This window comes from Callithrix jacchus, chromosome 5 (assembly GCF_049354715.1).
Source record: "Callithrix jacchus isolate 240 chromosome 5, calJac240_pri, whole genome shotgun sequence".
NCBI classification, from domain to species: domain Eukaryota; kingdom Metazoa; phylum Chordata; class Mammalia; order Primates; family Cebidae; genus Callithrix; species Callithrix jacchus.
Window position 1 is genome coordinate 87,019,387 of NC_133506.1, and position 23,129 is coordinate 87,042,515.

The window sequence follows — 23,129 nt, forward strand, 5'->3', positions numbered from 1 at the left end:
GAACTATGTAAATACTCTAAAGTTGACAAATTTGGTCAGTCCTTTTTGTGGTTTCTCTATGAAAACAAAATATTTAAAAATAAGGGACTCAGACCGGCTTTCCTGTTCCTCAGCTTGCAGACAGCCTATTATGGGACTTCACACCTTGTGATTATGAGTCAACACTCCTTAATAAACTCTCCTTCATAAATAAAAAAATAAAAATAAAATGACTCATTACTATAAAATAATAGATTATAGCACAGATCTTCACTCTACCTGAAATTGTTAATTTGCACTAAAAATAATCCACATAAAATTCTGGGTCAATAAATGATAAGCACATCTATAAATCAATTATCATTACCCATCATTTGTAACTATAAAAAGTTATAATAAATAAAAAAATAGTTGGACAAAGATAGTCTAAATGTGGCATATTTGTCAACAAATATATGCCACTAGAACAACTGATTTTTGAGAAGTTATCTCCCTGTAAATTCAAATAAGCTACATCAAAGATTTATTCTGTTTAGAGCAAAAGGAGCCTCGGTACATTTTTACTTTAAAGGCAAACCCTGAGACATGAGAATTTCAACCTTAGTAGCAAGTAAGCTTAAAATCTGAAACGATCTAGAATTGAGTGAGTAAACTTATTGATTAAACTATTTATAATTTATGGGAAATCCTACCAGCTACCTGAGTCTGGGTCAAAGAATTTCAGACAATAAAAAGAGATACATATTTTCATCTTTTACGATATGTACATATTATTTGCATACACAGAGGTATATGTTACACATGCAAATGAATCCTTTTAATCTACATCTGATAAACTAGAAGTTTGTTTGATAACGAAAGGCGGCAAAAGTTCAAAATTAAGACTTTATGTGGTGAAAATGACACACACCTTTCTTGGGTAATTTAGCTAAAAGTGCTATGCCAGTCTAATCTCTTAAAAAAACTTTCTAAATAGAACAGACTTCTGCCAGTCATGGGAGAGTAATATGTAATACATTTATTCTCCCATCTCAGATAACTACAAACCGAACCAAATATATGAAACAATGGTTTTCAGATAGTGCACAATAGGTAAAACATGGCTGAGGGCAGTTCTAGGGCCACCATGCAGGGAAAAAGAATGCAAATAGAGCTCAGTGGTCCCACTGTGTTGAAAATTTGAGAAAGCCCAAGCAGCCAGAATTTGCAAGGCAGAGTACCAGAGAGAAGAGAGAGATAGAAAGAGGAGCTTCCCTAGAGTCTTCAGTAGAAAACTCATCAGTGTAGGTGTTTGAGTGTTATATAATGAAGAATTTGTCTTGTCCTCATCCCAGGCTCCTGAGATCTACTAAGACCTTGGAATTCCTCAAGTGACAGTTATGTCTTCGTTATTCATTATGAGCCCCTGGGACTGTGCCTGAATTTATGCTAAGAAAGTAACTCCTAGGTAGTTTCCGGATGGGGGCTGGCCATGCTGTAAAGGTCAACCATGTGGTCGTGTCTAGTCGTTCATGCATGTAATCCCAACACTTTGGGAGGCCGAGGTGGGCAGATCACCTGTGGTTGGGTGGATCACCTGCAGTTACCAGCCTGGCCAACAGGGTGAAACCCCATCTCCACTAAAAATGCAAAAATTAGCTGGGCATGGTGGTGGGTACCTGTAATCACAGCTACTCGGGAGAATAAGGCAGGAGATTCGCTTGAACCCAGGAGGCAGAGGTTGCAGTGAGCCAAGATCATGCCATTGCATTCCAGCCTGGGTGACAAGAGTGAAACTCTGTCTCCAAAAAAAAAAAAAAAAAAAAAAAGGCTAAATTTGAGTCAGCAACACCAGCCTGAGCTCCTCCAGGAAGGAAACTGAGTTCAGTCATATGGCCAATGATTCTATCAATCATGCCTACACAATTTAAAACTCCAATAAAAAATTTTAAATACCCAAACTTTGCTACAATTCCTGGTTTGTGAACATACTCATGCACTGGGAGGGTGATTCCACAAAGAAGACATGAAAGCTCTGTATCAGGACCCTCCCAGATCTAATCCTAGGGATCTCCTAATTGTATCCTCTATAATAAAACTATAATCATATGTATAGCACTTTCCTGTACTCCGTCAGGTGCTCCAGCAAATTACTGAATGTAAGGGGGTAGTGGGAATCCTTAAATTTGTAGCCAGTTGGCCAGAAATGTGGGTGGCCTGGGGAACCCAGAACCTGAAACTGTTATCTGAACTGAGGGCAGTTCAGTTCTTTTTGTGGACTGTGACCTTAACCTGTGGTGACTGTGCTAAGTCTGGGTAGTTAGCAACAGAATTACACTATAGTACTATAGTGAAGAAACTACCCAAAGCTTGGGAATGTATTATTGATTTGAAGTAGGCAGAATAATTACCAGATCTCACTCCAAGCTGGGAATAGCTCATACTTTCAATAGAGTGAAGAAACCTCATACTAAGCTGGTTTTTGAGAAGAATACTCAAAGGGTACTTCCTCAATGGTGGGACAAGATTAGCCCAGACTAAGGCTACTTTTGTCTGGACAAAAAAATTTTTTTTTTTTTAATTTTTGTTTTTTTGAGATGGAGTTTTGCTCTGTTGCCCAGGCTGGAGTGCAATGGTACGATCTCAGCTCACTGCAACCTCCACTTCCCAGGTTCAAGCGATTCTCCTTGATACGCCACTATGTCCAACAATTTTTTGTATTTTTACTAGAGACAGGGTTTTGGCCAGGCTGGTCTCGAACTCCTGACCTTGGATGATCCACCACCTTGGCCTCCCAAAGTGCTGGGATTACAGGCATGAGCCACCGTGCCCAGCCTCGTCTGGACAAAATTTAAAAGGCAAGACCTGAAGAGATCAAGCTGTTTCCAGGCAACTTTACTGATCGCAGAATAAAACTTTAAAATACCTAAAAGAATGCAAAAGTATCTAGTAATCAACAATGTACAATTTATAGCCAGGCATGGTGGCTCACTCCTATAATCCCAAGAACTCAGGTGGCTGAAGCAGGAGGATTGCTTGAGGCCAGGAGTTTGAGAACAGCCTGAGCAACACAGCAAGACACCACCTCTACAAAACTGAAAAAAAAATCAGCCATATGTGGAAAATGCTTGGAGTCCCAACTACCCAGGAGGCTGAAATAGGAGGATCTCTTGAGCCCAGGAGTTTTAGGCTGCACTGAGCTATCATCACACCACTGTACTTTAGCCTGGACAACAGAGTAAAAGACCCTGTCTTAAAGAAAAAAAGTAAAATTTATAATAACTGACATCCAATTAAAAAATACAAGGCATACAAAATAGAAGGAAAATATAATCTATAATAAGAGGAAAAACAATCGATAGGAAAAACTTAGAAATAACAAAATATCAGACTTAGTAGACAAAAACATTAAAAAAAATACAAATATATTCTATATGTTCAAAAACATACAAGAGGCCAGATGAGATGACTCATGCCTGTCAGCCTAGTACTTTGGGAGGCCGAGTCAGGACTGTTTAAGGCCAGGAGGTCAAGACCAGCCTGGACGACATAGCAAGACCTTATCTCTATAAAAAGTAAAAATAAAAATAATTAGCCAGATGTGGTGGCATGTGCCTGTAATTCCAGCTACTCAGGAGGCTAAGGCACGAGAGTCGCTTGAGCCAAGGAGATTGAGGCTATAGTGAGCCATAGTAGTGCTACTGCACTCCAGCCTGGGTGACTCAGGGAGGGTGACCCTGTCTCAAAAAAAAAAAAAAAAAAGAAGAAGAAAACCAAATCAACCTTCTAGAGATGAATGTTTGCAATAAAAAACCCCCAACAATGGATGTGTTTAATAACATATTTGACACTGCTGAACAAAGATTAATTTGAAGACATAGCAATAAACACTATCCAAAATGAAACACCGAGAGGAAAAAGACTGGAAACAAAAATGAAGTGAGTATTAGTAAGCTGTGGGACCTCAAGCAATCTAATATACAAGTATTTGGAGTCCCAGAGGGAGAGTAAGATATGGACATATTTGAAGAAGTAATGCTCCCAATTTAGCCAACCATTATGAAAAAACTATAAACCCACAGATCTAAGAAGCTCAACGAACACAAAGGCTGAGATATAAGAAAACTACACTAGAGCTGGGCACAGTGGCTTATGCATGTAATCCCAGCACTTTGGGAGGCCGAGGGATCACCTGAGGCTAGGAACTCAAGATCAGCCTGACCAACATGGAGAAATCCCATCTCTACTAAAAATACGAAATTAGCTGGGTGTGGTGGCACATGCCTGTAATCCCAGCTACTTGGGAAGCTGAGGCAGGAGAATTGCTTGAACCTGGGAGTCAGAAGTTGTGGTGAGCTGAGACGGTGCCATTGCACTCCAGCCTGGGCAACCACAGTGAAACTCCGTCTCAAAAAAAAAAAAAAAAAAAAAAGAAAAGAAAACTATACTAGAGCACATCATAATCGAATTGCTTAAAATTATTGATAAAGTTCCACATGAAGAGTCATTAAAAAAAAACCTTGAAACAGAGAAAAGACACATTACTACATACAGAGGAACAAAAATGAGACTGACAGATTTCTTGTCAGAAACAATATAAACCAAAAATCCAGTAACGCATCATCCCTAAAAAAAATGTCAATTAGAAATTCTTAGCTGGGTACGGTGGCTCATGCCTGTAATCTCTGAAATTTGGGAAGTTGAGGCAGGTAGATCACCTGAGGTCAGGAGTTCAAGACCAGCCTAGCCAACATGGTGAAACCCCACAAAAATTAGGTGGTCATGGTGGCATGTGGCTGTAACCCCAGCTACTCGGGATGCTAAGGCAGGAGAATTGCTTGAACTCGGGAATCGGAGGTTGTAGTGAGCTGAGATCGCCTCATTGTACTCCAGCCTGGGCGACAAGCAAGACTCCGTCTCAGGAAAAAAAAAAAAAAAAAAAAAAAAAAGAACGACGAAATTCTTACCTAGTAAAAATATTGTTCAAAAATAAAGATGAAATGAGAATTTTTTTCTGATACACAGAAGCTAAAACAATTCATTACCAGCAGGCCCATACTTTAAGAAATGTTAAGAGGAAGTCCTTCAAGGTAAAGCCATTGAAAGTCTGAAAATCGCCAGGTGTGGTAGTTTACGTCTGTAATCCCAGCACTTCAGGAAGCCAATGGATGGATCACTTGAGGTCAGGAGTTTGAGACCAGCCTGGCCAACATGGTGAAACCCTACCTCTACTAAAAATACAAAAATTAGCTGGGTGTGGTGGCACACACCTGTAATCCCAGCTACATGGGAGGCTGAGGCAGGAGAGTTGCTTGAACCAGGGAGGTGGAGGTTGCAGTGAGCCAAGATTGTGCTACTGTACTCCAGCCTGGGTGACAGAGTGAGACTCCATCTTAAAAAAAAAAAAAGACTCTATAAAACTGACCATTTGAGGCAGAACCTACAACAATGCACTGTGGGGTTTATAACATATACAGAAATTAAATACATTACAATCATCCCTCCCATAAAGACGAAGAGAGAAGCATGAATGTATACTATACATGATATGGTCTATTACTTGAAGGCAAACCTTGATAAGTTAAAATGTGTACTGCAAACTCCAAATAACCTCTAAAAAGACAAAATAAGGAGCAATTGCTAATAAGATAATACTGAATTGCACCTTCCCAAAAGATACATTGAAGCCCTAAGCCCCAGTACAAATCAATGTGATTTTATTCGGAAATTTGGTTTTTGTAGATGTCAGTGAGTTAAGCTGAGGTCACCTGGGTTGACCCTAATCCAATATAACTGGTGTCTTTACAAGAAGAGGGAAATTTAGAAACAGAAACACACATGGAAGACGACCATGTGAAGACAGAAGTAGATATTGAGTTATAGTATCACATGCTAAGGAACACCTGGGATTATCAGAAGCTGGAGGAGGCAAGGAAAAATCCTCCCCTTAGAGATTTTGGAAGTACAACTCTGCCAACGCCTTGATTTTGGACTTAAGGCTTTACAACTGTAAAAGAATAAATATCTGTTGTTTCAAGCCACCAAGTTATGGTACTTTGTTATGGCAGTCCTAGAAAACCAATACAGGCAATTAAGGAGATAAAATGGAATCAGCAATACAAAGAACCACAAAATTATTAAGAGCTGATGTTTATTAGTGTTAGTATACTTGTTTGACTCTAAGTGAAATGTACAAATCTTGTTTACATATAATGTTGCTTTGCAGGAGGTCTCAAGTTCCTTTTCACAACAGAGCCTCAAGCAATCACTACAAGCTGGCACTCAAGAGGATTAGACTTACCATTCTGGAAGCATTACAGGAACATAGAGGTCTTTAGACAGTTAAGGTATATGCACACCTGTGTCTGTTTTAAAATTTAGGGACATGTTCATAATTTCAGAAAGGATAAAGAAAACTGTATCTTTCTTTTAAAATATTAGCTATAATCTATTGAGTCCCTGAATAGGAAAAGAAAATCCTAACACCATTTCTGCGTGGAAATAGATTCACTATTTGAAGGTTTATTTGTCCGTTAATTTTTTTTTTTTTTTTTGAGACGGAGTTTCGCTCTTGTTACCCAGGCTGGAGTGCAATGGCGCGATCTCGGCTCACCGCAACCTCCGCCTCCTGGGTTCAGGGAATTCTCCTGCCTCAGCCTCCTGAGTAGCTGGGATTACAGGCACACGCCACCATGCCCAGCTAATTTTTTGTATTTTTTTAGTAGAGATGGGGTTTTACCATGTTGACCAGGATGGTCTCGATCTCTTGATCTTGTGATCCACCCGCCTTGACCTCCCAAAGTGCTGGGATTACAGGCTTGAGCCATCGCGCCCGGCCTCGTCTGTTAATTTTATGATCTGTTTATAGACATGCATAAGCGGGGAAGGGGAGTATGAAACTTATCTGTACCTAAACTATAGAGAGGGTCCATGTGCCTAAGAAGAAAATTACAAATCCATGAGGCAATCAGAGTAAACTAAAATACTACTTAACTATTGTTTTCTGTGCGTTACAAAATTCAACTCAAAATTACAATAGATTTGTTACCTCTAACAAAATTGCAAGTTAGAGGTTTCAAATTTTACATATTCAAAATTTATAGTAGTTATTTTAGAATCCATGAGTCATTATCTGCCTAAATTGAAGAAATATAAAAAATCAAGTTTTATGGCAAGAAAAGTTGAACAATTACCATGATAAATACCTTGTTTGTGGACCAGAACTTTGAGTTTGTGCAAGAATTGGAGTTACCTCTCGGCTATTTCCACTCTGTGAGAAGACAGACTTTGTTCCAGTTTGGCCGATTCTAGCAACAGACTGTAAAACATGAAAAGTCTAATGTTTGTGAATTATAGACTGCACTGTAAATGATAAAAGACACCACTACACTCCCAATACAATACATTTTCCCAATACAAGCAGCCATAATATACTGTCACTTTAAACAAACTATGTCATTATTGTTAATTAATTACTGTTACATTAGTATAAACATCAGTCTATTTCCCTGTTTTAATCTCAGAGTATTTTTACCTCTATAATATCCTTTCATCTTTCACTTTTAGTTTCAAAGGCTAAAAATTCCCAGAAGTTACTCTTTTCATCTCATTGTGATCATCTTCCATTTATTACATACCTTCTCTATTTGGGGTTAAGCACTAAAAAATTTTAAGACAGTACAATTCTCAAGATTTATAACTTACCTTACTATACACAGAAAAAATAATAATACAATAAGATTTTACATTCCTTTGGCATTTGGTAACAGTTCTAGAGGAGTAGATTTAAAAAAAAAAACAACAACCATCCTATTACTTTCTTTCATTAATTGGTCTCTGTTCCCTTGGAGAAAAAAAAAATCTTTGCTTGGCTCTTCAGTCTTCTCTAATTTATTCCCTTATTTCTATTCATTTCCACCATCTAGCTTATTTAAATGATCTATGACTATTTTATCAGTAAACTGTTTTTCCCATTTGGCTACCAGATAATTTTCTTCAAAACTTAGTGTTATCCTGATATCCTGTACGTAATCCTCAAACTACATATTATAAATAATCACTAATAATCACTGTCTCATCAGATATAAAAACCTTACTTTAGCCTTTCCTGCATTCAACATCACTGATTATGCCCTACTTTTTGAAACGTTGTGTTACTTCCAAAACATTACATTATTTGTCTTGCCACTTCATTCGCTGGTCCTTCATCCTTCTACTATTTTTGAATCAGGTTTACTCTGTTCTCCTTAGCTACTCTTTCGTTCCCTAAAAGAGCCTGGTCATTTTAATAGCTTCAGTTATTATTTCTATCAGCAGGTCACATTTTTTCCTCTATGACTAACTTTCTACTGAATATTTTCACTTAACCTATCACCACTTCAAAATAAAACGTCATAAGCCTTTCCATTTCCAAACTGGGATCACTACATTCATCCAAGGAACAAAACTTAAGTCATTTCTAGCCCTTCCTTATTTACCAAAGAACTATGTACACTGCACTCACTACCTGGTTTGATACTTTCAGTTGACACTACACACAGACCTACATGCATGACTTTTCTGGGAATGTCTTATAATAGGGCAAGAAGAGAACAGAGACAGAAGGGGATGCAATAGCAATCTTATTATTTGGGCACTGAAATCATGTGTCTACCCACTGCCTTAACTTGCTTTGGTTATTACGGCTCTTCTAGTTTTGGCCTACTTCAAATGGCATGCTAACTACCATTTTGCTTCGCCTCCTTCATAACTGTAATGTTTAAAACAATCCATACACAAACTACTTTGCAGTCCCTTTTAAGTATTCTTGGAGTTCTTATTATCACTCACTAAGGAGTTATTATAGAAAAATCTTTTTGCCTAGCACGGTGGCTCACGCCTATAATCCCAGCACTTTGGGAGGCTGAGGGAGGTAGATCATCTGAGGTCAGGAGTTCAAGACCAGCTTAACATGGTGAAACCCCGTCTCTACTAAAAAAAATAAAACATGGAGAACGATCCAAGATGGCCAATCGCTAACATCCCGGGATTGCAGCTCTCAGGGAAGGCGCGGAGAACTAGAGGACGCCACACTTGCAGACAAAGTCTGGTCGCTCACGGATCCCCCAGTGGTGGAAACACACGAGTCGCCAGCGCGACTCTCGTGGTCGGTGCAGCGGTTCCGCCGGCACCTTGGCGCGGCAGCGCTCGGCGCAGAGTAAACAAGACCGGTTCCCCTTCTGACCAAGGTTTAGAGCCCCAGGAAGGCAGAGTAGCCTACTACGGAAACAAGAAGGAAGCCCGACAGGAGAATCCTGGGCAGAAAAGCACCATCAGTCTTAACGCCGCTGCTCTGGCCCTGGGAACTAACAACCTGGACGTCCACTCAAGAGACCTAATCTGAAAGTTGGTAATTTCAAAGACGGCAGGAGGATAAATTTACAATGACGGGAAGAAACCAGCGTAAAAAAGCTGAGAATACTCAAAGTCAGAATGCCTCTCCCTCTAAAGATGATCACAGTTCCACATCAACAATGGAACAAGGCTTGATGGAGAACGAGCGCCTCCTGATGACAGAATCACTCTTCAAGGAATGGATAATAACAAACTTCGGTGAGTTAAAAGAACATGTTGTAGCCCAACGTAAAGAAACTAGGAACTTTGAAAAAAGGTTTGATGAAATCCTATTGAGAATAGACAACTTAGAGAGGAGAATGAGTGAATTAATGGAACTGAAGAATACAATACAGGAACTCCGAGAAGTATGCACAGGTTTAAACACTCGAATTGTTCAAGCAGAAGAAGGGATATCAGAGGTCAAAGTCCAACTTAATGAAATAAAACGTGAAGAAAAGATTAGAGAAAAAAGGATAAAAAGGAATGAGCAAAGTCTCCAAGAAATGTGGGACTATGTGAAAAGACCAAATTTACGTTTGATAGGTGTACCTGAATGCGACTGAGAGAATGAATCCAAGCTGGAAAATACCCTTCAGGATATTATTCAGGAAAATTTTCCTAAACTAGCAAAGCAGGTCAACATTCAACCCCAGGTAATACAGAGAACACCACAAAGATATTCCTCAAGAAGAGCAACCCCAAGGCACATAATCGTTAGATTCACCAGGGTTGAAACGAAGGAGAGGATACTAAGGGCAGCCAGAGAGAAAGGTCAGATAACCCACAAAGGCAAGCCTATCAGACTTATAGCAGATCTCTCGGCAGAAACTCTACAGGCCAGAAGAGAGTGGGGGCCAATATTCAACATCCTCAAAGAACAGAACCTTCAGCCCAGAATTTCATATCCAGCCAAACTAAGCTTCACAACTGAAGGAAAAATAAAATCTTTTATGAACAAGCAAGAACTCAGAGATTTTATTACCACCAGGCCTGCTTTACAAGAGCTTCTGAAAGAAGCATTACACATAGAAAGAAACAACCAGTATTAGCCTTTCTAAAAATACACCAAAAAGTAAAGAGCACCAACATAAAGAAGAATTTACACCAACAAATGGATAAAACAGCCAGTCAACATCAAATGGCAGTAACCAACATTAAATTTAGTAACCCTAAATTTAAATTGACTAAATTCCCAATCAAAAGACACAGCCAAAACCCAACGGCATGTTACATCCAGACCTGTTTCACATGCAAGGATACACAAAGACTCAAAACAAAGGGATGGAGAAAGATTTACCAACCAAATGGAGAGCAAAAATTAATAATAAATAAATAAAAAGCAGGAGTTGCAATTCTTGTATCGGATAAAATAGATTTTAAAGCAACAAAGATACAGTGGTAAAAGGATCAGTGCAACAACAAGAGCTAACGATCCTAACACCCAGATAGGAGACTTAGATTCAATGAGACAGAAAATTAATAAGGATATCAAGGACTCGAACTCAGATCCAGAACAAGTAAACTTAATAAATATTTATAGAGCTCCCCACTTCAAATACACAAAATATACATTCTTGTCAATACCACATCACACCTACCCATTAGTGTAAATGAAACATTGATTGGCCATTATTAATACCCAATTTTTTTCAAAATAAAGCAATATTTCCATTTACTCTCCCTCTTTCTCTTCCTCTTTCTTCCTCTCCTTTACTTATTATTTTTTTTTCTTTCCTTCTCTCAAAAAAAAAGAAATCAACTTGTAAACCTCTAGATCCAGGTCGGCAATGTCTCTTTCATTGCTTGATTTCCTTTCTTCCCTTCCCTCCCTCCCTCCCTCCCTCCCTGCTTCCTCCCTTCCTTCCTTCCTTCATCCCTTCCTTCCTCCCTACCGTCCTTCTTCCCTTCCTTCCTGCCTTCCTCCTCCCCCAAAAAAATAAAAAATAAAAAATAAAAAAATAAAATAAAACATAACAAAATTAGCTGGGTCTCATGGGGGTGCCTGTAATCACAGCTACTTGGGAGGCTGAGACAGGAGAATCTCTTGAACCCAGGAGACGGAGGTTGATTGTGCCACTGCACTCCAGCCTGGATGACAAGAGCAAAAAAACTCCATCTCAAAAAAAAAAAAAGAAAAGAAAAGAAAAAGAAAAACCTTTTGCAGATTCTAAGGATGTTCACGAGTAAAACAGTAAAAAACAATTATAAGAAGAAACATGTTTCTATTAAGAGGCTATAACTAGAACATCCCGGGATTGCAGCTCTCAGTGAAGGTGCGGAGAACTAGAGGACGCCACACTTTCAGACAAATTCTGGTCGCTCACGGAGCAGAAGATCCCCAATGGAGGAAACATACGGGTTGCCAGCGCGAATCTCCTGGCCGGCGTAGCGGTTCTGCCAGCACCTAGGCGTGGCAGCTCTCGGAGCAGAGTAAACAGGTTTGGAGGACCCGCACGGGCCCCCAGCACAACACCAGAGCCCGGCACAGCGGCTGTGACGGCACCTCGGCACGGCAGCGCTCAGCGCAGAGTAAACGGGACCAGTTCCCCTTCTGACCAAGGTTTGGAGCCCCGGGAGGGCAGAGTCGCCTACTATGGACACAAGAAGGAAGCCCGACAGGAGAATCCTGGGAAGAAAAGCACCATCAGTTTTAACGCCACTGCTCTGGCCCTGGGAACTAACAACCTGGACGCCCACTAAAGAGACCTAATCTGAAAGTTGGTAAATTCAAAGAGGACAGGAGGATAAATTTACAATGACGGGAAGAAACCAGCGTAAAAAAGCTGAGAACACTCAAAGTCAGAACGCCTCTCCCTCTAAAGATGATCACAGTTCCACATCGACAATGGAACAAGGCTTGATGGAAAACGAGCGCCTCCTGGTGACAGAATCACTCTTCAAGGAATGGATAATAACAAACTTCGGTGAGTTAAAAGAACATGTTGTAGCCCAACGTAAAGAAACTAGGAACTTTGAAAAAAGGTTTGATGAAATCCTATTGAGAATAGACAACTTAGAGAGGAGAATGAGTGAATTAATGGAACTGAAGAATACAATACAGGAACTCCGAGAAGTATGCACAGGTTTAAACACTCGAATTGTTCAAGCAGAAGAAGGGATATCAGAGGTCAAAGTCCAACTTAATGAAATAAAACGTGAAGAAAAGATTAGAGAAAAAAGGATAAAAAGGAATGAGCAAAGTCTCCAAGAAATGTGGGACTATGTGAAAAGACCAAATTTACGTTTGATAGGTGTACCTGAATGCTACGGAGAGAATGAATCCAAGCTGGAAAACACCCTTCAGGATATTATTCAGGAAAATTTTCCTAAACTAGAAAAGCAGGTCAATATTCAACCCCAGGTAATACAGAGAACACCACAAAGATATTCCTCAAGAAGAATAACCCCAAGGCACATAATCATTAGATTCACCAGGGTTGAAATGAAGGAGAAAATACTTAAGGGCAGCCAGAGAGAAAGGTCAGGTTACCCACAAAGGCAAGCCTATCAGACTTACAGCAGATCTCTCAGCAGAAACTCTACAAGCCAGAAGAGAGTGGGGGCCAATATTCAACATCCTCAAAGAACAGAACCTTCAGCCCAGAATTTCATATCCAGCCAAACTAAACTTCACAACTGAAGGAAAAATAAAATCTTTTATGAACAAGCAAGAACTCAGAGATTTTATTACCACCAGGCCTGCTTTACAAGAGCTTCTGAAAGAAGCATTACACACAGAAAGAAACAACCAGTATTAGCCTTTCGAAAAATATACCAAAAAGTAAAGAGCACCAACATAAAGAAGAATTTACACCAACGAATGGATAAAACAGCCAGTTAACATCAAATGGCAGTAACCCTAAATTTAAATCGACTAAATCCCCCAATCAAAAGACACAGCCAAAACCCAACGGCATGTTACATCCAGACCTGTTTCACTTGCAAGGATACACAAAGACTCAAAACAAAGGGATGGAGAAAGATTTACCAATCAAATGGAGAGCAAAAATAAATAATAAATAAATAAAAAGTAGGAGTTGCAAATCTCGTATCGGATAAAATAGATTTTAAAGCAACAAAGATACAGTGGTAAAAGGATCAGTGCAACAACAAGAGCTAACGATCTTAACACCCAGATACATAGAGACTTAGATTCAATGAGACAGAAAATTAATAAGGATATCAAGGACTCAAACTCAGATCCAGAACAAGTAAACTTAATAAATATTTATAGAGCTCCCCACTTCAAATACACAAAATATACATTCTTGTCAATACCACATCACACCTACTCATAAGTTTAAATGAAACATTGATTGGTCATTATTAATACCCAATTTTTTTCAGAATAAAGCAATATTTCTGTTTACTCTCCCTCTTTCTCTTCCTCTTTCTTCCTCTCCTTTACTTATTTTTTAAAATATTTTAATTTTTTTCTTTGCTTCTCTCAAAAAAAAAATCAACTGGTAAACCTCTAGATCCAGGTCGGCAATGTCTCTCTCATTACTTGATTTCCTTCCTTCCCTTCCCTCCCTCCCTCCCCCCTTCTTCCCTTTCTTCCTTCCTTCCTTCATCCCGTCCTTCCTCCCTACCGGTCCTCCTTCCCTCCCTTCCTGCCTTCCTCCCAAATTAAAAAAAAAAAAAAAAAGAGGCTATAACTGTTATTCACATATTAGTGTGACTTGTTTAGCTTCAATTTCTTGAATATCTATTAAGCATGGCAATAGGTATTTTAAATATAGAACCTAATTTAATTCTCACAGAAGATACCTTGTGTCACAGATAGGCTTTTAAAAAATGGTACTGGTCGGGCACAGTGGCTCACGCCTATAATCCTAGCACTTTGGGAGGCCGAGGCGGGTGGATCGTGAGGTCAAAAGATTGAGACCATCCTGGTCAACATGGTGAAACCCTGTCTCTACTAAAAATACAAAAATTAGCTGGGCATGGTAGCGCATGCCTACAGTCCCAGCTACTTGGGAGGCTGAGGCAGGAGAATTGCTTGAACCCAGGAGGCGGAGGTTGCGGTGAGCCAAGATCGTGCCATTGCACTCCAGCCTGGGTAACAAGAGTGAAACTCTGTCTCAAAAAAAATAAATGGTACTTTGGCCTCTTTTGCCATATACCTATATAAGGAAACATTATAAAACAAGAGCCTCAGGTGGGCAGTGACTCATGTTTATAGTCCTAGCACTTTGAGAGGCCAAGGCAGGAGGACTGCTTGAGCCCAGGAGTTTGAGACCATCCCTGGAAACACAGTGAGATCCTGTCTCTATTAAAATAAAAATTTTAAAAATTAGCTAGGTGTGGTGGTACACACCTATAGTCCTAGCTACTTGAGAGGCTAAGGTGGAAGGATCACTTGAGCCTGGAAGGTTGAGGCTACAGTGAGTCATGGTTGCACCACTGCATTCCAGCCTGGGCGGCAGGGCGAGACTCTGTCTCAAAAAAAAAAAAAGCCTCACGAAACATACTACAATATTTACTCTAAGTATCCTACCAAACATTTTTCATTTTAAAACTCTAAGTATACTACCACAATCCATCATAAAAGTCTTACCAGAAATATCTGGCTTTACCTGAGCATTTTGTTTTTCATATAATTAGTGTTATTAGAAAAATATATACACACAGTGGTGGGGACAAGTAAAAACTAAGGCAGACAGAATTTCTGTTACTTATATTCAAGTAATATAAACAATCTTAATTTTTTTTTTAAAGGAATTTAAGGCCAGGTACGATGGCTCATGCCTGTAATCCCACCACTTTGGAAGGCCGAGGCAGGCGGATCATGAGGTCAGGAGATCAAGACCATCCTGGCTAACACAATGAAACCCTGTCTCTACTAAAAATACAAAAAATTAGCTGGGCATGGTGGTGCATACCTGTAATCCCAGCTACTCAGGAGGCTGAGGCAGGAGAATCGCTTGAACCTAGGAGGCAGTGGTTGCAGCGAGCTGAGATAGTGCTCTAGCCTAGGCGTGAATACGCTTATTTAACTATATGCTGAAATAAACTAAATTTGTGAGATACACTTGAAGTCTGTCTCTTAGGATAACCAAGAGGCTACAACAATAATGACATTCTTTTATATTTAGATCAACAAATCTAAGGCAAAAGCAATTATATAACATTAGATTCTCCCTGAAATTACCTTTAAAAGACTGAAATGAATAAGTTGCTTTAATCAATACCCAAACTGCATTTTACATGGAAAATACCTTTTTTGAAGGGGCTCCGGTAGATGGCACGTCAATTACAGAAGGTGTATTAGTGTAGTTTTGTAAATAGGATCCATCTCCAGGACTTGGGGTTTCTAATGGCAAAATCCCAAAACTGAGAAGAGGTTGAAATCAAGGTGTCAAAAAGTCATCAAGGCATATATAAAGCAGCAGTATACTTAAATTAGAAGGTCTAAAAGGAAGAGAATGGCAAATCAGTCTTAGGGACAGTGAGGATCTGAGGGGCAGATTAAAAATAAAAAAAAGATATCAAACAAGGAACTAAACTAAACAACAACTAATGATCACAGCAGATTTGCTAGAAATAAAGAAGGGTAGCTTTATAAATCTAAGATCCAAATGATCAAATTACTTCAAATTACTAGAACTTATGGGATTGGGACACAACTACAGAGAAAATGTCTTTAGAGACCATTAGATAACTGTAACTCTCCAGAGTTGTAATCTCATGGTCATGCTATTTTAGTAGTTCCCTGGCCTCAGGACTCCATTCATAGAATTTGTTCTAGCATATAATGTTTTTTTTTTTGAGACAGAGTCTCACTCCGGTGCCCAGGCTAGAGTGCAGTGGAATGATCTTGGCTCACTGCAACCTCCACCTGCTGGGTTCAAGCGATTCTTGTGCCTCAGCCTCCCAAGTAGATGGGATTACAGGTATAAGTCACCATACCTGGTTAGTTTTTGTAATTTTAGTAGGGATAGGGTTTTATCATGTTGGCCAGGCTGGTCTTGAGCTCACCTCAACCTCCCAAAGTGCCGGGATTACAGGCATAAGCCACCATGCTCAACCCGTTCTAGCATGTAATTTTTAATTTTGACACTTTTGGATATATATCCTCTGGGCTGAGTTCCTGTTTCTATATATACATATACTTATACTAATTTTGATAAAATATTTCATATTAATAGGTGTGAGAGCTAGGCTCAGTGGCTCACTGTAATCCTAGCACTTTTGGAGGCCATGGCGGGAGGATCACTAGAAGCCAGGAGTTCCAGATCAGCTTGAGCAACATAGGAAGACCCCATTTCTACCAAAAATTAAAAAATTAGCCAGGTGTGGTGGCATGTGCCTGTGGTCCCAGCTACTCAGGAGTCTGAGGCAGAAGGATCACTTGAGCTCAGGAACTTGAGGCTGCAGAGAGCTATGACTGTGCTACTGCAGGCTAACCTGGGTGACAGAGTGAGATCCTATCTCAAACAAAAAAAGGTAGGTGTCAAATTTCCTCCTTGCTTTGGAAAAGAGCACTTTAACAGTAATCAATGGTGCCCCGATTATAACATTTCATGAGGCTCATTTCTATCCTCTAATGCACAGCCATAAAGATAGTATCTTTTAATATGTCTACTACCTAATTAAGGAATATTTAAGAGTTTTAATTTTTTCTCCAATATTTAATATCAATTTTTTTTTGAGCTGGAGTCTTGCTATTGCCCAGGCTGGAGTGCAGTGGCACGATCTCAGCTCACTGCAAACTCCGCCTCCCAGGTTCAACCAATTCTTCTGCCTCAGCCTCCCAAGTACCTGGTATTACAGGCACCTACCACTACGCCCGGCTAATTTTTGTATTTTTAGTGGAGACGGGGTTTCACCAGGTTGTCCAGGCTGGTCTCGAACTCCTGACCTCAGGTGATCTGCCTGCCTCAGCCTCCCAAAGTGCTGGGATTACAGGTGCTAGGGAGCCACCATGTCTAGCAATATCAAAATTTTTATGATGTGCTGTTTTTTTACTTCATTTTCTGAAAACAGAATGCCCTTGTTTCCATAGTGATTTAGAAGTTGCTGTTGTAGTAATCTGCATCACTAAAAATATGAGTTACTAAAATATCATTAAGTATTATAGCATATTTGAAATTATCTTTTGTTTGACTTACCTTGGAGTTAATGGGCTAAGAGCTGCTGGTCCTCCTAATAAACTTCGACCAGTTTTTGGTTTATTTTGAACCTGTTTAGATAATATGGAAGTTCCTGTTCCCAGTGGCACAGTATCAGGTGAAATTACAGCTGAATCAATATAAGACACTGATGAATCTGTATTCAAGGAGTACTTTGAATTGGAAGATTCTAAATTCAATCTGTTTAATTCCTGAAACAGAAAATTTCTACCATGTCATTTACAATATATTATTTAGTTCAGCTCATTCTTTGTAGTTTTCATAATATTTTGAACACTAGAATGTAAGATACTTACAATTGTGTCCTGGGGTGTTTCCGTAAGAACTGTCTCAAGCTGTCTGTGAGATAAACTATAATTAGATACTACTGTTGTACAAGAGTTAGGCAGACAGTTGCTAAAGTTCTGTAAAGATGTTAGTTTAAATGTTTGGTCAGGATCTGGCTTTTCACCTGTGAAGACCAAAAAATAAAGTTTGTCTCTGAGGAAGTGAGGAATAAATTTTTTTCAAGTATGCATAAATCAGTGGAAACAGGAAATAGGCCTTACCCAAAATTTTAAATTCTCCTGCCCACTTATGTTCATCAAATTTACCCACTAAAAGGCCATACTATCTATATCATAAAAGTTTACCAGTAGGATAAAGCTGTAAATTTAGAAAATAAACTAACTATAAGAACACTAATTTTAAATATAACAAATCACAGAAAAATGCAGATTTTTTTTTTATACTGATGAAACAGCTTTAATATAAGCAAGACAGCACATCACAGCAAAAACAGGAGAAAGATATGCATTGGAAGGGTCCAGAGATCTCGGGCTCACACTGTTTGTTTTAAAGCTGAAAATAACTAATGTCATTTTTCTCAAAGTAGGAGATGAGGTTGAAGAGTTAAAACCCATTATGTTTTACAGTAAAGGTTGAAGCACTTCTATGTATATAGATGCAACAATGTTGAGAAATGGTCCTTTATGCATCCTAGGCCAAATATATGGAGAAATTCCATCCCTATACTGTCCAGGTTTTATAAGTTTCTGCTCCAGGCATTCTATTAATTGCATTAGAAATTCTATTAATTTTCTTTTTCTAAAAGCAATTTTGGCTAGTGTTAAACACACAATATAACCCATTCTAGACACCAGACACTAAAAGCAGATTGGCTAAACAGAAGAAACTACTGGATTTAATTTTTGTGGTAGAGTAATTTTCATTATGTAATTTTCAGTTATATGATTCTTGAAACATACATATGATTTTAGCTTCTTTCTTATTCTCAATTTTAACAATCCTTAGCTTTGTAAAGTATTTTTCTTGGGGATAGATGATTTGTATTGCTCTCCAAAAATTAAGTAGCAGAAAAAAGAGAAGAGGAGATGGGAACTCACTCACCTCTCAACCATATCCACTTACCTATTTCACATAATGATTCAAAGGGAGACCAGAGGAAAGGATTTAAACTAAGGCTCTTTTGGTAACATTCTGATCCTTTGGCAAGCCGATCTGTTTTGCTGTGGAGAGAAACAAGTAGATTAAATAAGCTACAAACCCCAAAACTTCTACCATAAAGAAACTTTTAAGATAAAAAATTAGGTAAAAGTTACAGAAGTTCTGAGAGCACTCTTTGTGATGCTTCTCTAAATTACCAGTTTCTCCTATCCGCTAATCTCCAAATGAAGTGAAAGCAAATAGAACACTAATCAAAAGAAATGCTTACAAAATAAACTATCATTGCCTTCTTGAACATTACCATTACTTTAAACTTCCTGTTAGATACTAGAGATACTGAGAAAGATGTGAAAAACATCCGAATTCTTCAGTGTTAATTAAAAAAAATTTTTTTATGAGACAAGGTCTGGCTCTGTTATACAGGCTGAAGTACAGTGGAGCGATCTTGGCTCACTGCAACCTCTACTTCCTAGGCTAAAGCCATCCTACCTCAGCCTCCTGAGTAGCTGGGATTATAGGTGTGCACCACCATATCGGGCTAATTTTTGCATATTTTGTAGAGATGGGGTTTTGCCATGATGCACAGGTGGGTCTTGAACTCATGAGCGCAGGTGATTCGCCTGCCTCAGCATCCCAAAATGTTGGGATTATAGGCGTGAGCCACCACACCTGGCCATTTTGTACTTTTTGTAGAGATGGGGTTTTGCCATGTTGCCTAGGCAGGTCTTGAACTCATAAGCTCAAGTGATTCACCTACCACAGGCTCCCAAAATGCTGGAATTACAGGTGTGATTCCATACTTGGCCTCAATTTTTAATATAACCTTCCCAGTGGTAAGACTGAAAGTGATTTAAATGCTTTAAATATAGCATATTTAAATGATCAGGTTTTTTCCCCCCTCAAAGTAGAGGTGGTAGGTCTTTTTCCTCCCTTTCCCCATCAAGATCTGTTTGTGGAGGTAGGTCTTAATGAAAATGAAAATTTATGTTTCTTTCTAAATCAGGTATATAAATGCTTACATTTGAAATCTGGACAATATCTCTGGCAACATACATACCTGGAAAAATCTGGGGATTATCGGAAGAGCATTACTATCTCTCTAGCTTTGTTTTGCAAGTCTGGTTCTGTCGCCCAGGCTGGAGTGCAATGGCATGATCTTGACTCACTGCAACCTCTGCCTCCTGGGTTCAAGTGATTCTCCTGCCTCAGCCTCCAGAGTAGCTAGGATGACCAGTCCACACCACCATACCGGCTAATTTTTATATTTTAGTAGAGACAAGGTTTCACTATGTTGGCCAGGCTGTTCTCAAACTCCTGGACTCGAGTGATCTGCCTGTGTTGGCCTCCCAGTGTTGGGATTACAGGCGTGAGCCACAGTGCCTAGCCTCCTCCTCCCTAGCTTTTAATTAGGAAGATGGAAGGGGTTAGTGGCTAATGAGACCCATTAGAACTTTCAGGTAAGAATATAATTTACCTGGTCTGAGATTCAAATGCTTCACTATCAAATGGAAAAAAATTGAGAACAACAATTTTTCCAAAATTCTAGAGTTATATAAAGGACCAGATGAAATCTAACCAAGATTTTCAGAAACCCTTACATGAAACTATCAGGTAAAAAATATACATCATCTGTTTACGTGCGGAATTTCAGTATCACCTCAGAGAACTATGAAGAAGGTACCTTTTTTTATATGTTTCAAATAAGTTTTTACTCACTTGAAAATGAGTGAGTAAATGATATGGCATTTGAAATGATATGGCAAAGAAAGTACTACCAGTTAAAGGATATCTAGCTTCCCACACTTGTGTAATTTAAGCAGAAAAACAAATGGATAAAGTAGGAATCGGAAGTAGGATGCAGACTTTTGGAAAACATAAATAAATAAGTTTTATCAAAGTCTGTAACTAGGATCATTTAGATAAAATTTACCTCCCTCCCTCCCTTCCTTCCTTCCTTTTTTTGATAGGATCCTGTTATGTTGCCCAGGCTGGACTCCTGGCCTTAAGCGATTCTTTTGCCTCAGCCTCCCAAGGAGCTAGTGCATGCTACCATGGCTTGCTAAAAAAAAAAAAAAAAAAAAAAAAAAAAAAAAAAAAAAAAAAAAAAAAAAGGACCGGCGTGGTGGCTTATGCCTGTAATCCCGCACTTTGGGAGGCTGAGGCGGGTGGATCACGAGGTCAAGAGATCGAGACCATCCTGGTCAACATGGTGAAACCCCGTCTATACTAAAAATACAAAAAATTGGCTGGGCATGGTGGCGCGTGCCTGTAATCCCAGCTACTCAGGAGGCTGAGGCAGGAGAATTGCCTGAACCCAGGAGGCAGAGGTGGCGGTGAGCTGAGATCACGCCATTGCACTCCAGCCTGGGTAACAAGAGCGGAACTCCGTCTCAAAAAAAAAAAAGTTAGTGTTATTTTGCTATGTTTCCCAGGCTGGTCTCAAACTTCTGGGATTACAGGTGTGAGCCACCACAACTGGCCTGAAATTTTAAAAATTTAATTGTCATAAGACTGGCATAATCACCTACAAGGGATAGAGCGGTAACTTAGAAATAGGAAATGAAGAAAGGGCATACAAAAAACCATTTGCTGAAACAGGGTAGAATGTGGCAAATCAATGCTTGGGAACTTTTAACATAAGGCTAAGCAAAAGAAAATACATAGCCAGGCAAGGTGGCTCACGCCTGTAATCCCAGCACTTTGGGAGGCCAAGGTGGGTGGATCACTTGAGGTGAGGAGTTCAAGATGAGATTGGCCAACATGGTGTAACCTCATCTCTACTAAAAATACAAAATTAGCCAGGTGTGGTGGCAGGTACCTGTAATCCCAGCTACCTGGGAGGCTAAGGCGGGAAAACTGCTTGAATCTGGGAGGTGGAGGTTACAGTGAGCCGAGATCACACCACTGCACTCTAGTCTGGGTGACAGAGCGAGACTGTCTCAAAAAAAAAAAAAAAAAAAAAAAGGAAAATAAAAATAATAAATGAAAAATACAGTGAAATCTCATTGTTTGAGGATTATCCTAAGCTACAAATATGTCAATGACCATTTTTTTTAGATTTTCCTCTTGTAGTTCCTAAGTAAAGCCATTCCGTCAGTCCTCAGTCCCTTCTTTAGAAAATCTCTCTCTGGTGAGAATCCCTTCTACAGAGATGACAACTAAATCGATTTTTCTGACTTCAAACTTACCTTTCCTCTGCCTAATGGGTGGTTTCATCTAGGTTTACTTATCTAAAGCTTAGTAATTTCAAAATCAAGTTCAGCTTTTCTCCTGCAAATCTGTTCTATTTCTATGTATTCTTACAAGTTCACAGACTCAAAAATCCTACTTAGAGATAGCACTGACTTCTTCTTCTCTGACCTTCAATTCATAGCCAATCAGCAATGAAGCCATAATTCATATACTTTCATTTTATTTCTGGCTTAAAGTTCCCTCTTTATTTTCACTGTTAGGATCCCTATTGCTTCTCATCTAAAACATCAATAGATCCCTAATTAATGTCTCACTTCTTCATCCCTTCAATTCATGCTATTTAGGCCCCTTGTGTTTCATAATACTAACCACAGTCTGCCTATTTATCTTTTCATGCACTCTCTCTTGCAAGTGATTATAAGCTGTCTGAGAATGGAGAATTAGTCTTTTGTCATTTTTATACTACCTGTTTCCTGTTTCAAAATAGCCCTGTCCCCTTGCTTTGCTAGCAGAATGTAACATAAAACAGACAATTTTATTAATAATTTTAAAAGTTGCATTACTGAACTGCATGAATTATTTACATGGCCAGAAAGGAAGTAGACAAACATTGATTAATTTAAGCAAAGACAAAATAATCTATTAGAGAAAAATATTCTGGAAAAGAGGGTAATCCTTTGTGATGAAAAGTCTCATTTCCAATACTATTTAAATTAAAATTACATTTTCTTTCTAGATTAATGGGAAAAAAAATTCAAATTTGATAAGTTGGCAAGGCTGATTTTTATAATGAGCCATGATTTCATTAACAGACCATAAAACAAAAGAAATTTATATCAAAATTAGTGTCTGCTAAGAGATTAGATACACACATGATTTATACATGTATAAATCGTATAAGAGCTAAACAGGGAAGAAGTCTGGTGTGGAATTATAATAATCTAGCCTGGGAGATAAAACTTCTAATTATTCGATAGAGAGATAAAAGGGGACAAAGATTTAAGAAAATTAAACTGCTGGAGT

General features: G+C 39.0%; 1 protein-coding gene across 20 annotated transcripts in view; it reads right to left on the bottom strand.

Moving 5' to 3' along the window:
• Positions 1 to 23,129, bottom strand: part of CDC27 (cell division cycle 27) — a 73,380-nt gene that overhangs the window by 23,641 nt on the left and 26,610 nt on the right. For 9 of the 20 annotated variants that reach the window (XM_078373417.1, XM_078373414.1, XM_078373415.1 and 6 more), the window contains 5 exons: positions 18,879 to 18,976; positions 17,765 to 17,919; positions 17,448 to 17,659; positions 15,555 to 15,669; positions 7,164 to 7,276 (listed from right to left, as the gene is read on the bottom strand). Coding sequence is in view for 18 of the 20 variants with exons in the window: in XM_078373414.1 (XP_078229540.1) it covers positions 7,164 to 7,276; positions 15,555 to 15,669; positions 17,448 to 17,659; positions 17,765 to 17,919; positions 18,879 to 18,976 (693 nt within the window). In the remaining 2 variants the exon portion in view is untranslated. Of the gene's footprint in view, positions 1 to 7,151; positions 7,295 to 15,554; positions 15,670 to 17,447; positions 17,660 to 17,764; positions 17,920 to 18,878; positions 18,977 to 23,129 lie in introns of all 20 variants that reach the window. The other 11 variants (XM_078373411.1, XM_078373406.1, XM_078373409.1 and 8 more) reach the window with 3 other exon arrangements.